The sequence below is a fragment of the Poecilia latipinna genome, unplaced genomic scaffold (genome assembly GCF_001443285.1).
Source record: "Poecilia latipinna isolate Pla-1442-1.1 unplaced genomic scaffold, P_latipinna-1.0 Scaffold473, whole genome shotgun sequence".
NCBI classification, from domain to species: domain Eukaryota; kingdom Metazoa; phylum Chordata; class Actinopteri; order Cyprinodontiformes; family Poeciliidae; genus Poecilia; species Poecilia latipinna.
The window spans coordinates 145,272-161,338 of record NW_015113089.1 but is presented as its reverse complement, the minus strand read 5'-3'; the positions used below and the strand labels follow the sequence as shown (position 1 = coordinate 161,338).

General features: G+C 36.0%; 1 protein-coding gene and 1 long non-coding RNA gene across 2 annotated transcripts; both read right to left on the bottom strand.

The window, feature by feature from the left end:
- Positions 1-939: 939 nt before the first annotated feature.
- Positions 940-6,416, bottom strand: LOC106951770 (uncharacterized). Its single transcript, XR_001425860.1, has 3 exons — positions 6,406-6,416; positions 5,126-5,127; positions 940-1,029 (listed from the first exon to the last, which is right to left on the bottom strand). It is a non-coding gene; the product is annotated as an uncharacterized LOC106951770 (long non-coding RNA).
- A 20-nt stretch (positions 6,417-6,436) lies between these two features.
- LOC106951769 (interleukin-21 receptor-like) lies at positions 6,437-12,982 on the bottom strand. Its single transcript, XM_015039466.1, has 9 exons — positions 12,742-12,982; positions 12,489-12,583; positions 11,461-11,560; positions 10,857-11,011; positions 10,551-10,705; positions 10,286-10,460; positions 9,889-9,985; positions 9,718-9,802; positions 6,437-8,076 (listed from the first exon to the last, which is right to left on the bottom strand). Exons 2-9 carry the CDS (start codon positions 12,556-12,558, stop codon positions 7,549-7,551), a joined length of 1,365 nt encoding a protein of 454 aa, XP_014894952.1. The 5' UTR covers positions 12,559-12,583; positions 12,742-12,982; the 3' UTR covers positions 6,437-7,548.
- Between the last annotated feature and the right edge of the window lie 3,085 nt (positions 12,983-16,067).

Here is a 16,067-nt window from a genome sequence, read left to right as displayed (position 1 = left end):
ACGAGTTCGTATTTCAAATCCAGTAATCAGATTAAAGTTATTTATGCCAATCACTGCACATTAATATTTTCTTTTGTATTTATTTTTATTCCTTCTGTGCGTCTTTGGGAGAGACTCTGTGACAGTTAGCAGCGACAGAAAAATGAACAGTGCATGGAGATGCGCATTTTGTTGTTGGAAAAACAGAAATGTCGTCAAGCCCAATTGTTATTTGTGGCTTTTGTCTTGATTTTTCTAAACTCATAAAAAGTAATGATTCGGTCGCGTTTTTTGGGGGACTTGTGTTTGAACGTGAAGTTGCTCATTTGAGCTTGGAAATGAGCAGAGATAATCAGCCCCAGAATATTTAAAATACTATTCTAAACAACGTTGTTGGAAGTTGTCCTTTATTTTCAATTAATACAGAAAATGAACCTCTAAACGTTACATCACAGGCGGCGGTGTATATGTTTCCTAACTGTGGCTAAAGCTGCTGCTAGCTGGTTTACTCATGATGGGAGGCTGGTTCCTTTGAATACAGTTGGATAATGGTAAATTGACAATGACTAATAACGGTTATCTAACACGTAAACACTGTTTTATAAAACACAGAAAGTGAACCTAAACGTTACAGCGCTGACAGAGAGTATATTTTTTCCTAAATGTGGCTAAAGCTGCTGCTAGGTGGTTTACTCTCCGATCGGAGGCTGTTTATTTTATACACAGTTAGAGAATGGTGAATTTACAATGATTAATAACAGCTATCTAACACTTAAATGCTGTTATTATTAAACTTACCTTTTATTATATCCTTAAGATTATGAGAATGCGGGAATTTTTCAGCTTGGTTCCCAAGGCAAAATCACACCGGAAGTAAAGATACCCAGTTTTGAGTTATGGCGGCCATTGTCTGACGTCACTGTGAAAAGGGTCTATTGGNTGCGGGAATTTTTCAGCTTGGTTCCCAAGGCAAAATCACACCGGAAGTAAAGATACCCAGGTTTGAGTTATGGCGGCCATTGTCTGACGTCACTGTGAAAAGGGTCTATTCTCCGATACTTTACACAAACAGAGTAACAGTTTGGAGTCTCAGGAAAATGACGCCATTATGGTAAAAATGCTTTGTTTGGCATGAAGTGTTAATTTGAATAAATAACTGGCTGGTAAGCTAAGTTAGCAGAGACTTTGGAGATGAAAACTTTTGGCAGTTTGTGTTGTGCTTTTTAAATTTAATCCTTTCCTTAGTTTTAGTAATCTTTTTGCTTTTTCTCTGTTCTTTAGTATTTTATATTCTATTTTATATTCTGCTGAGTTGCAGATCAATCTCGGATAGCAGTTATTAAGCTCCCTACTTTGTTTTGCCACTTAGATTTTCCTCTTTTTCTCACTACTGCTTCCTTGTGTTCCTCATAGCATGATCTTTTTTATTAAAGTTAAGATAGTAATGCTAGTTGTTAGTATTTAATAGTATTTTCCCCTGAAACTCTTGTTTGTAATTACACATGACGAAGAATGACCTGAAAGCATTAAAGCTTTCAGGTCTTTCAGTTTTATTCTGAAACTGTGAATAAGTGACATGTGTTCAAAAGGCTAATTCATCAACTTCTGAGAAGTTTGTTAGGACAGAGTTTAATCTGACATGACTTTGGAATCTTTTACATTTTAAATACATTCATAAGTAAATTATCTAATGAAAACGTCAATCTGAAGTCTTTATTATCCCCCCTAAACAAAACTGTTACTCTGTACTTCAGTGTGTTATCTGATGTCAGTCAAAGGGCTTTTTTTTTTTTTTTTTTTTTTTTTACATCAGAACAAAACTGACAGTTAGAATACAGAGAATAAAACAACACATAAAACCCCACACAGTTCTTGGAGAGAAAAAGGTCAAGTTACTCTGCAAAAAAAAACCAACAAAAAAAAAAACATTTAATTAGGATGTGGTTGTTGATTTTTCGAGAAAAATATTTATGTATCTAGTCTAGTTCAATCCTGTACAACCAAAATCACTGAAGATTTGAACAACATAATTGTTGTTCAAATCACAATTTGATTTGAACAACAATTCAAATCAAATTGTTGTTGTTTAGTCGTTTTAAAGAACGACTAAAGAATTTAGTCGTTCTTTAAAAAAATATGAGATTTTTGTCAACATTTGTGAATCTTTTGCTTGTTTTGTGTAGAGTATCATGAATCGGAGGGAACTAGGAAGGAAACAGATATTTCTCCACTGCATGAGCCTGCTTCAATGACATGATAGTGGCAAGTATTAATCACTTAGTTTTTACTACTAATACCGAGAAGAAATCTGTGGTTTGGTTGATAATTTCACTGGGGGCAGACCAATTATTTGTAGAAAAGAATACAAACCACAGAACTGTCTTTCTGCAGGTTGAATTAAATATCCTTGTAGGTGGTAAAACATAAAGAGAGTTGCAAGGTTATTAGCATGCATTTTCTTGTCAGTAAACTCTTCCTCCATGCTGACCTCAGAGCTTTGTAAGTGAACCAGTAAGCAATGTGTTCTCCATTGTTTGTGACACCCAGTTCCACCTTCATTCTACCAGAATGAGCAGCAACACCTGCCAACCCTGAATGAGATAATGACTGATATTAATCTGAGATCTGTCCAGCTGTCAGGCTGAGAGACGGCTGCAAATTGGAGTTCAAGTAGGTGTTCAGCTGTCTGGTGCTGATCACCAACTTTGACAGAAGACACAAATTTGACTGAACTTCTCACTGAACAAAGAAGTTGTAGAAAATAAGTTGTTCAGTGAGAAGTGGAGGAAAATCAGGACAACAACTGGAAATGAAGGTTGGAGACCTAATGGACCTTCACATTACCAGAAAAATCTATTCGAGTCAGATTTAACACCAGAATACTGTGGAAGGAGAAGAGTTCATGGTCACCCGACTGCTAGACACCCAGGTCCTGCAGAGTGGAAGGGAAGCTGCCAATAATCAGTTGTCCTCCACTGTATGATTTGTGCCGGCATACCATGTTTTGTTTTCTGCAACTAAATATTTAGCTACAAACAAAATATTTAGCTAAGTAGCTAAATCTGAATATTTAGTTAGGAATCTAAATATTTTTTAGGAAGCTAAATATTTAGTTAGCATACTAAATGGTTAGTTTGCAGTTACATATTTGCTAATTAAATATCTAGCTCAGTTCTAAATATTTAGCCTGCTAGCTAAATATTTGGTTGCTATCTAAACACTTACAGTAGCTTGGAGCTAAATATTTAGTTTACATACTAAATATTAAACAAAATAGTTAGCAAAGTATCCCATTAGAAGATAAATGTTTAGTTTGATGCTAAATATTTAGTTTACTAACTAAATTCTTTCTCTCTTGCTCTCGATGAAGGCGGACGCGTTTTTCCTCTGCTCCCTCCCTGCCCTTGTCTGCCCTGCTTGCTCTGTTTTTGTCCTGTCTTTTTCTATATTTTTGGAGCCTTTCTTTGCACATCATCCAAATCTACAAATTATGGATCTGGTCAACCGATCTCTCAATGCATTTGATCAAATTTTCAATGAGAAGTCTGGGCACAGGAGAGCCCTATTTTCGTGCGGGGACACACCCGGCGGGATTCACCCTGGATTTATTCATGACAACAGGATTTCTGCTGTTTGGAGCTTGTGGATTCCTGGATTATCGACAAATTTGTGACGGACTTGGCCGAACTAGCAAACACTCAGACTGTTGGTGTGGACAGAGACGAGGACTCTAAAACTCACTAACCGGATGGAATCGATCTTGGAGAAGTTGCTAGTTTCGGCCAAACTAATTTGGATAATTAGGAACTGAGATGTATCGGAGAGACTTTAGGGAAGATTGAAATGTATAATCTTCCTGACCTAAACTTTCTGTTTCTGAATTGGCTTTCCCCGTGTGGCCTTGGAAGGGATGCATATCTTCTCGAAGATATGTAAACACAACGCTCTTCCCTCCTCACCCCCTCCTGTATCCATGAAGTTGCGAACCTGAACTCTCCTAAAGACATCATGGCTTGATAGCAACACCTTTATCGGACTCTGCCAGGAGGCTCAGTGACGTTCCTTCGTGGCCCTTTGACGTCACTGCCTTCACTCGTGTCTTTGTTTTTGCCCATTGTTATGTCTGAATGTTGCCACCTGCCCTACTGTGCCCTTTCATCTTTTGTTTTAGAAATGAAGTACTCCCTATTTAACCCAGAAAATGATTATTTTAGTTTATTAGTAATATCAGAAACTGTGGAGTACGCACTATTTAGATCAATATTATACAGACCAGAAAAGGAATCAGAATTAGAATTAGAATAACTACGAACTTGAAATCCAGAAATGCTTAACAAGAACAGTCACTGCTTAGTTTATATTATTTTAACCCAGAAAAGGAATTAGATCAGTCACTCTTTAGCTTATTTTATCAGAAACTATAGAGTACTCACTATTTAGAAATGGAATTAGATACTTAGCAACTCTGAACAGGAGCACCTAGTTTACATACTTTAGAACAACATTAGATTAGTTTTCTTTCCTCTTTTTTCTTTCCTTTGGTTTGTTATTTTGTTTGTATTTCCTTTTAACTCATGTAAAGCACTTTGAATTGCCTTGTTGCTGAAAATGTGCTATATAAATAAAATTACCTTACCTTACCGTAAATATGTAGCTTGCTAACTACATATTTATTTTGGAGCTAAATATTTAGTTTGAAACTGTGACATTTATAATTAATAATCTATAAACAAATAAATGTCAAAGTTGAATAATGTCGTTATAATATGACTTTAAAAAAGGCTAAATAACCCAAATAATTTCTGTTAATTTCAGTGTAACTTCACATATGGTTCCCCATATAATAATTATATATGTGTATCATTTTGTTTAAAATTAAACATAAATGGTCAATTACTTTAAGAATCAAAATGATTTAGAATAATCCATTTAGCATAGTTTAGAAATGTTTGATTTCATTAATCTTTATTTAAATTCTGCTTTAATTACTTGCTGCTAAAAGTAAAAAAAAATATTTTCTGTTTTGTTTCACATTGCAAAAGATGGGCAGTCAAAATTACCCAAAACTTTAAAACTTTAAAATGATGTAAACACCAAACCCTCAAAGCAGCAGCTCTGCTGCAGGAATCTGCATGAGGTTTGGCACGACTTTGAAAAAAAGCAACAACCACTGCAGCTTACCTTTTCCCCTCCGTTATTCTTTGGTAAGCGTGATGGGGTACATTTACGATCTTTCAGGCATGTGACTCATAGCTGAATCTGTGTGGGAGGGAGATGGACTCTCATTTGGAAATTTTACTGCATTTAGAGACAAAAATTAGGGGACTGATAATCTGCAGATCACTTCAGTGTCATAATGTCATTCTCTGCAGAGACAGTCTCATGCATTGCTTTGATTTTATCTTGCAAAGAGACAACATGCTTAGCAATGTTCATTTGCTGAGCTTACATTTTATTTCTCAGTGCTGTAAAAAAAAAAAAAAAACTTTGACTGAAAATGTTCAGCCCCAACATAATTCCAATTCAGTGCCTGTATTCAGTCTAACAGGACTTGCATGCTGCATCTCCTTGACTCCCTGAAACGTGTTTTTCTGGGCAGGTTGGTGGGGAAAAGCCTCCACTGCATCAAAAGCTGGGGAAATTTATGTGGGTGCCACCTGATAAACAGATAAATGAGCAGAAAAGTGATACATGGGACTTGACGCCCACCTTTCACCCTTTCATTTGCCCCTCAGTGATTTTATAAGTCCAACCACAGGATCTGAATGTCAACTGGTTTTTCAGCTGATGCTCGTGACTGCTAACCGTCTTTATTTCTTCTGCCGCCGAGCTTGAAAGTTGATCTTGAGGTGACTTCATCCTGCCCACATTCACACCCGACAGTTTCCTCCTACTTTCACTTTCCATCAAACCTTTTATGTTTGTGCTTCACTATGTTAGTGAATTGTCCAGTATTTGCTCAAAATAGTTAGAAAAATGGCTTGGTGACCCTAATATACCATCTGGACTAGATAAATAATATCTTGAGAATAAAAAAATGAAGAAAAGTCCAACTAAGATTTGGCCCAGAGCACAGAAATACATCATCATTTTCCTGGTCGTCTTCTGTAATCCCAGTTTTCATCCTAAAGTGGGAATTGGGAATCATGTTGGAGTGTAAATCCCGCTATCTCTGACATCTCAAGTGATTTTTAATAAATTTGGCCATGATAGTCAAATTTAGATAGATAGAACACGGATTTAAATTTCCGTGTTCTTCATGTGAATACATAAATTTTCTCCTCCCATGGTCCAAAAACATGACTGGCATCTGATCTAAATTTCCCTGAACTGTGAATACATGTTTATGGTTGTTTGGCTTATGATGAACTGGGGACCAATGCTGCATCTTAAAAAAATTAATAACAGCAAAACAATAACTTTGACATTTCACATTTTCTTCTTGCATGTTAAAAGAGTAAATGACAGAATAACCTGAAATACAACTCAGTTTAGCAGCTTCTTTACCACTTTTTTTTTCCAGTTTCAAAAGAATATTTATTTTTTTATTGCAAAAGAACAAAAAGAGGCAAAATGGATACACTTTCGTTTTAGCATGTTCTTCCCATGCATGTTTGTGCCTTTTTGGTTACATTTGGTTTCCAGATGTTTGCTTTTTCAGTTTTTGATTGGATAGTTTTGATTGCTACTCCATCTTATAAATTTAGTAGCACATCGTTCTTCTGCTGTAGACAAAGTGACAATCTCTTAAATTTCTAAACAGGAGATTCACATGTTAATTCAACATTCAGCTGCAGATATATTCAGGACATTAATGTGAAAGTACCTGATGAAAGTAGTATAAAATACGGCAAAGATGAAGACATTTTCAGTGATGCTTTAAAAGTTCAATGTCCCTTAGTGAAATTATGAGAGACATAATTCAACTTCTAGATCCATAATTTTCTGCTTGTTTTATAAGCAGATCAGGATGCTGTGCAAAAAAATAAAGAAAAAATACATGGCAAAAAATGATGGAGAAACCATTTTTCTGCCTAAATTTAGAGGTTTATCAGTACATTACCATTTCTGACCCTTTTTACATCTGAAGCCAAGAACACTTTCAGGCGAACAGAGTCTGTTCTGACTTGATTAAATGGAGTCAGAGTAAACTCAACGTGTGCATTGAATGGCACAAATAAAAAAAAAAGTTTCCTATGAAACCATACTAAAATATTTCAACCCTGGCAAAAATATATTGAAAGTAATGCATCTCAAAACAATCAGAAAGCTATTGTTAACCAGAATCTCTGTTAAATGATTCATTCTTTTCCTTTAGCTGAAACAAAAAAAGCAGAAAAAAAACAGTCTGTTGCCAAGAACAAGTGAAACCTTCACGTTCTCAGACAGGTCACAGATATCCTGCAGGTCTATTACAAACTGAGAATCATTTTGCTTTCACCATTCAACTACTTCTTTGCAAGTGCAAACTGATAAGTTTCACCAGGCATGGGAAACATGGCAGGTTTGTTGACTGGCATTGAGCAGATGAAAGCCATTTTTTGCTAAATGAACAAACAGAAGGAGTTTTCATCCTTCTGACTTCAGAGAATGGTCGGGAACATCTGCAGGACGTTCTTTGGACAGCAGCACAGGAACGACTCCCTGAGCGGTCTTGTTGAGGATGCAGTAGTCGCTACAGTGACTGGGTGTCGGGATCTCATCCACAGGACTGCAAGGCAAGCTGCACTCTGGGCTCTGAGTCAGATCCTCGCAGCTGCAACCAGAATCAGAACGGCTTATCTCGAGGAAACCTTTTGGATCGGAGCAAACAACTTCTACGTTTTGGACGCAGGGACTCCAAACGGAGCAGGGGAGCTGAGTGTACGGAGTGTCTCCTGGATAGGGAGGAGCAGAGGTTTTCTCCATCCCTGGAAAACCAACGTAGGAGGTGTGACTCAGAGGGAAGACCAGCTGCGTTCCTGGAGAGGTGAGGAAGACTTGGTTCTCCTCTAAATCCTTTGGGCTGGACTTTGGCACAACAGTCACGTCATCGGTGATCAAGTCCTCCTCGGTTTTGTACGTCAGATCATACTTGCCGTGAGGTGAAAGCCACTCCTGAAAGTTCAACAGAAGAGTGTGATGAGTTGGCGCATCTTTAGGAGGCGGGTCTCTTTAAATGATTGCTCTGTTTGCTCATTCAACTGTTTTCTCAAAGGTTTATTCCTGATGATAAACTATTTTCGCTTCTGATATAACCTGGTACATGTTCTTGAAGAGCACTCTAAGTTGATACAATAATCTTAAATTGTTCTCTGAAATAAGCCAAAGGTCAATAACTGTGTTTCCATTCACTATAAAATTGTGCAATTTGATATTTCGAAAATAAATTTGCTGAATGGAAACGCACTAATTTTGATCAAACGTTTTGGTGCTATGTTTGGTTAATTTCACAAAACTTCAATGGAAACCCTTTTTTTGCATCACATGATCAATAACCAGATGTTGCCACTGGAGCAAACCATGAAGAAGATGACAGGAAGTAGTTGGAGGATGATGGCGCAGCATGTTTTTTTTATTACTTCTTGCGTGAACAAACTTATTTGCATGCAGGTTTCATGCATTTCTTACACTGCAACTGTGAAATTGCTGCCTCATAATTTTGTGTATTGTGTGACAGATTGTCTTATTAGTCATTAAATTGGTCTCTTTTATAGTGTAGTCAATTAGCTAGCTGCCATTTCTTTGGGTGTGTTAGCACTTGCATATTTATTGATCCTTTTAGATCATTTAATTTGCTTATATTTCAAACGTTATTTTCCTTTTGTCTCCTCAGCTAAGGCGCATGGCTGCCAGGTATACGTACTGCTTCGCAAACATACTTTTACACACAGAAATGTACAAAATGGATAGCGATAGCGATATTTTAAAAAGTATTTTAAAAGTGTGAAAACATCAAATTATTTAAACTTAAATTATTAGCTATAATTGTGGACACAATTATATACATCAGGGTTTCCCCCAGTGTATTATAAGCCTGGCGGGCTACCAGGCTTTACTTGTCCCCCCCCCAGGCTATGCATTGTTTTTTTTTTTTTCGGGGTTTTTTAATCATTGCCTTTTTAAGACTTTATAGTTGGTGTTTAGGTATTCATCTTCCAGTCTTCCAATAACACAGTGATACTTTCAGATTTCCTGTCAACTTTAAACGTTTTTTTAACTCAAAACATGGCGGCTGGCTGGATGAATGACAGCCCTAGAGCCCCAAGCACCCGGCTTAGCAGGTTTTCTGGGGGAAACCCTGTACATAATCATATTGATAACAAAAATAACATAAAAATACATTGATTGTGATATGGGTCACTTTTGACCTGCTTTTGAAAGAGCGTAGGGTTCTGTTAGTCATGCATGTAAGGGTTGAAGAATTAGAAACATCTGTAAAATTTGCCCAAAAGGGATCAAATGTATTACAAACTGTAGTATTACAAAGCCTTGATGTACACCAAAATAAACTGTATATTAAAATATTTCCAATAATTATGGAGAAAGGTCTGAATGATTTATAACATTTATTTTTTCCATATGAATTTTCTATATAATATAATTAAGTTATGGGATTCCTATCATTTCTTACCAGAAACATTTCCTACCATGCAAACATATAAATCTAAAACTGTTATGTGTAAATGTTCTGAAGTTAAGAGAGGCAGAATCGGACATTTTACTGTAAAAACATCTTAAGTCATCTGAAAATCTCACCTGTAGATTTCCGTCATGTTGCTGAAACAGAGGCTTAAAGAACGGGGCCGGTGTTGGTGTGCGGCCCAGAGTTTTTATCTTCATTCTGTCAGGTCAAAACGTTATTCAGATACATATTCTGAGATAATTAAATATTCTGACCTGTAATTGTTGGAGGAACAGCTGAGTTACCTTGTAGCAGGATTGTAGAAAACAAACAGGACGATGACAATAATAAAACAGGCGGGACCCAGAGATTTGAGTAAAATAGGAACTATGTCTTCTTGTTCTGAGAAGATGTGTGAAATAAGACAGAGTTAGCAGCGAGTCATGCTGAAAGTGCACGAGGTGCCTGATGTCTCTGAATTATCTGCACAGTTCTGTGTAAGCTGTGGGGGAAACGTCTGACACTCATACTTTGGCTGATAATACACTCTGATGTTTCATGACCAATAAATCTTTATCTAAATTGCAAAACAGGAAAAAAAAATTGACAAGTAACTTTTAAAACATTAGAATTCAGTGATTTATGGTTTGTCATATTTTTGATTGTGTGCAAAAGTAAAAAACATAAAAAATGTCAGTTTACCTGTCATTTGTTCATTTGTCCAACATACTGGTTCACCCCACTCACTCCACACAGAGTTCTGGTCACGTGTGTCTTCAGCCTTAAATCTGGCTTTCACGCAGTACTCTGTGTTTTGTTTGAGCAATGCTTTGCTAGGAATTGCATAATCATTTTTAGGTGGTGTGAGGGAAACAGTCTGAGGAAAAACACAAACAGTGATGTTGGCAGTTAACCCATGGAGGTCAGAAGTGGTTATGGCGTGATTGTTCACATTAACGGGTCTTACTCTGTTCCAGCTGCCGTGGGATTCTTGAAGCAGAGCTTCATATTTGAGTCTGCCTTTAAGGTACATGTGTTCTTCATACCTGTCACTCTTACAGGTCATGTTAATATAATCTGTTGATTTTTGGAGATCCACTGCAGGGGGTGGACTCAGCTTAACTGTTTAGAAAAAAGGTCTCAATCAGATTTTCAGATTTGCTTTTACCTTCTTTAAAGACGTATCTCAAAACATGTTTTACACGACAATAACAATACCAAATAAACCAAGACGAGAGAAATGTGGATTATAGAACAATTATTTCACACTTACTGTTAAGTTTTGGTTTGAAGGGACTTTGGAGAACTTTGTAGCAAGATTCATTACAAAACTGTATTTCATATGTATAAAAGCTTGACATTTCTGAATCTGAAACTTTACAGTTGCAGAAGTAACCCTGATCAGTCGCCACGATTGGACACGTGTTGCTACAAAACAAAAACAAAAAAAACACATCAAACTTTCTTATAGATTCACTGAAATACACACATTTAGGAACAGTTTAGTGCTTTTATGTGCCAATAGTTCAGTTCAGAATACATTATTCATCCCCAAATTTTTATTCATTTTGGTAGCTCGTCTGTATAAGACAACATAGGATGTTATAAAACAAGTGTTCAGTTCACTGCATAACGACTAATAGAGACTTTTACATTGGGTCGAATGCACGGCTACATGCTGATGTATTTTAATGTTTACATTTTTATATTCTTTTTTTACTTATCACTGATGGGCAATTTAGTTATGTTTAGCAACATAATGAAAATTCTTGTTTTATTCACACTTTCCATTTTACATCGCTTTGTGATTTTATGTCTGTGAAAAGTGCTTTATAAGTAAACTTTACTTACACACACACACACACACACAAACATACCTTTCTGTAAAAGTGAACTTCAGGCTGCAGTTGTCAGGTCTGATGTTGATGCCGTTCACCACACAGGTTATGTTTGTGATGTAGTCACTCACACATGAAACTGAACAAGCAGAATTAGAAAGAAAAACATTTATATACAAAAAATCAACTTGAAGTAAAAGGAACAACTGAACTAAACCAAAGTACTGCCTGAGAACTGCTGATGATTTTGTTTGCATTTATATCCAGTTATTTTTGATACAGATATATATTTTTAATCTGCTGGTATGATGGATGTTTATAGACTACATTGTTATTTACCTGATCTGATACTTAATCTCTCGTAACGGTTAAATATAAACAGTTACAGATCTTTACAAATGTCTTGTGTTTCTTAACCCAAACAGCAAAAGTTTCCAGTTTTCTCTTAACATTTTCTTGACCTGAAGGTCTGTCAATGTTCTTTGTAATTTATCTGTGTTTTTTTCATTAACTCATTTTTAGTCCAGTTTCATCATTGGATCAGAAAATAACAGAAAGCTCAACAAAAACATTTCCATACTGGGAACCTTCCACAAAAACAAAAGCAACAAAAACATGTTTCCTTTGCTTTGGTTGAATCTATGGAACACACATCATTTCAATGAGTCTTAAAAATGCTTTTCAAAGCTGGAAACTATAAATAGCCAAATTATGAACTAAGCAGTCATAGCTTTAGGTGATTTCTGTTCAGAAAAGTGTAATTTACCATGTAACTGTAGTTCAGTGAATTGTTCATTCAGACTCATCAAAATCAGATGAGTCTCACGTGTGAAAGGAACAAAACGATAACACACACGTGATATAAAACACAGATAATATAAGTTTTTGACATTTCGACACTTTAAATTTCCGCTGAACACTAGTTCTGTGGTTGATGACTGGAATGTGGGACAGAAAGGTCATCTGTAGTCATCTCTTTAATGGATCTTATGAGAGCAGCAGTGATATGATGAAAGCCCGCAGAGTGATTAAAGCTGCATTTCTGTGTCCATGGATCTGAACGGTACCTGTGATGCTGCGGGCCGCTGCCAGGATGCTGAAGCACCAGAGCACAAACAGGAGCCGCCCTCTCATCATGGCTTACTGGATCATAAGCATCACTCTGCCAACATCAACAAGACATTCAAAAACATTAAAGGATTTATTCTGTAGATGATCAACATTAAAATTACAGACACATTTAACTATGGAGACATAAAATGAGATCGATTTGTTAAAGAATGAATGAGTAGCTGTTGGCATAGAGGAAAGTGTTATTACCTCAGAGCTGCGGTGCTGCTGATGTCTCTGTGTGAATGAGAAATCTCTCTGAGGTTTGAAATATCAATCGTCATCTCAGCAGGAAGTGACGGGGCTTTCTTTTACCTTTTTGATTTGGTTTCGTCTGCGTTTCTCTCTCTCCTTCAAACACCTTCGTAATGTTCCACTATATTTAGATCTGTTCGTGTATTTTTTTTAAAACTCTGAACAAGTTGCTTAAAACTGTTTTAATTTCAAAGTTTCTTCCTTGACATATGTGGCCATAAATGTAATTGTGTAAATAAAAGAAACAGTTTAAAATTAAAAATATCAAACATTTTAATCCATTTTAATCCATTTGTTGCATACAGACTCGTATCCCAGTGGACTCGCAGGGTGTTGATGGTTTCCTTCAGCGGCTGCCAGTTAAACATGTTCATTGCAGCCACAGTAAGTGATTTTTTCCCCCATTCTAAAGAGTTTATGCAGTTTTAACTGAGATGCATTCATTTGTCACTAAATCTAATTTCTATATCAATCATAATTAACTAAAGCTGTGATTCTGATTGATTCATATTTTTCAACACCAAAAATGTGAGAAATGCTTTAATTTACTGTAAATATATATTTACAATCATGATTTTAGGAACAAAGAACATAAATATCCCCCAACTGGAAAATTTTGATGTAATAGCAGCAAAGCAAGTTTGTTAAGATGACAAAATAAAAATAGAATACACAGTAAGGGTAAAATTTTAACATAAAAACTGTTATTAAAAATATATCCTGGTCCAAAGAAATGTGCAGCTGACAAGGTACATTAAGACAAACTTTCCAATAAATGGCAATAAAAACTTTGCAACAGCAGAGCTGTGCAGATACCAATGGAAATGTTGTCTAAAATGAGTAAAAACTTTACGTCTCAGCTTGGAGGCATTAGGATCAGCACCACTGGAGGAAAACACGGTCATTCAACACTGTGACTCAATCGCTATTAATAAGCTACAACCACATTAATTTATTCAAACTGTCAGATTTCTCAGATAAATAAGAATGCATTTCACAATCACTCTGATCTTTAACCCCGAATCAGATTAACCAGAGCTGAGCTCCTCTTTCTGTAAAGAGCAGTTCATTAATCTGTCATGTAACCATATAGTGACAGTTGTAACAAATATGTAAAAAAATATTTTTTTGAAATGCAGCTTTAACAGTGTAAACCTTTGAAAAGATTACACTTTTTTATTTTATTTTATTTTTTTTTACCAATGCTGTGTCTTTCAGTCTTCAAAGATTCAACACAGAGTTAAAATTATTTTGTTTTACACCAAGCAGAATTCGACTGGGGGCGTAAGCTGACAAACATCAGATTACATCAGAGTAGACATTCACATCCAGCCTGCATTTACTGTTTTTATCTCCTGGTTAACCTAAAACTGTTTGCTCTTTTGCATTTCTGAGGAAAAGGCCATGCATGCTGATGAACCTCAGTGAAAAAATAAAGACCAAAGTCGGTTTGAGGCTCCACTGCTGCTCTGCTGCAACCTAAAGGGAATCTGTGTAGACTTACTGTCCTGTAAAGACCAAAATATGACTAAATGTGTCACTTTTTTCATGCCTGAAATTAAGATTAGGATCAACTGACACATGGTGTTAGGGAAACTGTGGACTAATCTTGAAAAGTAAATGAACATCCCCCTCCCACATCATATACCACCAGAGTCCCTTTTTAAGAAAACACGCCACCCTCACACACCAAAAGAATCAAGAGGAAATAAGTGAGTCCAGTGAAAACCTGCAGTTTGGTGCGTAAAATGTTTTCAATTTCATGTTTACGCACTAAGTTTAACACCAAAAGTTTTAGAGTTGGTGTTTTGCAAAGATATGTGAAAAATATTTGCTGATACTGACATTTAGAAATCCCAAAACTGGCAAGATTTTCCTTTTTAATACAAATGTTAAAAAAGGAAACTCCACTAATGCAGAATGGCTTCTGCTCTGGACTGTCCTTTAATCATAAATTTTCCACAAAATAAAGTGCATGTTTCACTTTATTTTGGTCTAATATCTTCAAGTTAGCATTACTTATGGAGTTCCACAGGGATCAAGTCTGGGTCCTCTGCTCATTTTGTATGTGCCGGTTTTAAACCTTTAACATTTCTGCTCTCCTTTATTCTGATGATCCACACTTATACAGTTAAGTTTCCTGGAAACTTCAACTTCCCAATAATTTTCTCCAATGCATTACTGATGTTAAAAGAAAAACAGAATGTCTAAAACTTGCTGACTCAGTATGCTGTGCAACAATTCACTGTGATTTTATGTGAACATCTCTATGGACTCGACACCCGGGGAGCGACAAATGACTGAAAAGTGAAGGTTTTGTTTTCTGCCACTTGGAGTGAACCCAATACACGAGATGTGATGGAAATGACAGCAGCAAAAATTGTTGCATACTAAAAGAAAAACTTTACCATCTTTAACATCTAATCTGCTTCGCTTCACCTGTTTCCACATGGAATCAAACATATATATTGGTAATATATCCAGCCATTCAGACATTGATGTTACCAGATCATTTTCTTGCTGAATGATCCAACGACTCGTTTTGAGTTTTTTCCACCTGATATTTTATTAAATGTTTTAGTGGGAGATTCAGGCCCACATCATCACAGGTCCAATCAGTGTTTTTACACTTATTTGTTATTTATTTAACACCAGACCCACATGAAGTGTTTGTTGTCAAAATCCTGAATATTAGGCTCATTAAAAAAAAAAAAAAAACAAGTTTTCATGTGTTAATGTTTCTTTGGTCGTGTTTTCTCCTGTCATGGCTCTGATTCTAACTTTAGCGATCTTTTTTAAATCTTCTTTTAAATTATTTTTTACCAGTGGCCTCTGTGTTGCATCATATTTATACCTCTGAGAAACAAGAGTGAGATTACTACTTAGAAGTTCCTAGCAACTCTGATCAACTTAGAGATTATTAGTTGTACCAAAATATTCTAAAAATTAAAAAGAACAGAAAATGATTATATTGTATTGTGAAATTAATGTTGGATTTTTCTACTTCATTGTGCAAATATTGCAGTAAATGATTTATTTTAGAAATCTTTGCCAGTAAATGTGGATGATGCGTAATTATAATTTGATCAGATTTCTTATCAAACAGTTGTTGATTACGTAACCTGAGTAAATGACGGGAAATTATGCAGTGCAAGAATATATCTGAACAATCAGCTGTACAACTTTACGTCATTTAAAAAGATGCAATCGATTTGTAAACATACAGGAAATATCTAGGAGTGAATTCAGCCATGTGGCTCCTGCTTCGGTTCAGTCCAGTT

Excerpts from the sequence above, each read along its gene's own strand:
- LOC106951769 (XM_015039466.1), bottom strand. The coding sequence starts at position 12,558 with ATGATGAGAGGGCGGCTCCTGTTTGTGCTCTGGTGCTTCAGCATCCTG. Across the intron at positions 10,706-10,856 it reads CTTCAAACCAAAACTTAACA|TTAAGCTGAGTCCACCCCCT; the intron begins GTAAGTGTGAAA and ends TTTTCTAAACAG. Across the intron at positions 9,803-9,888 it reads TTCTACAATCCTGCTACAAG|AATGAAGATAAAAACTCTGG; the intron begins GTAACTCAGCTG and ends TTGACCTGACAG.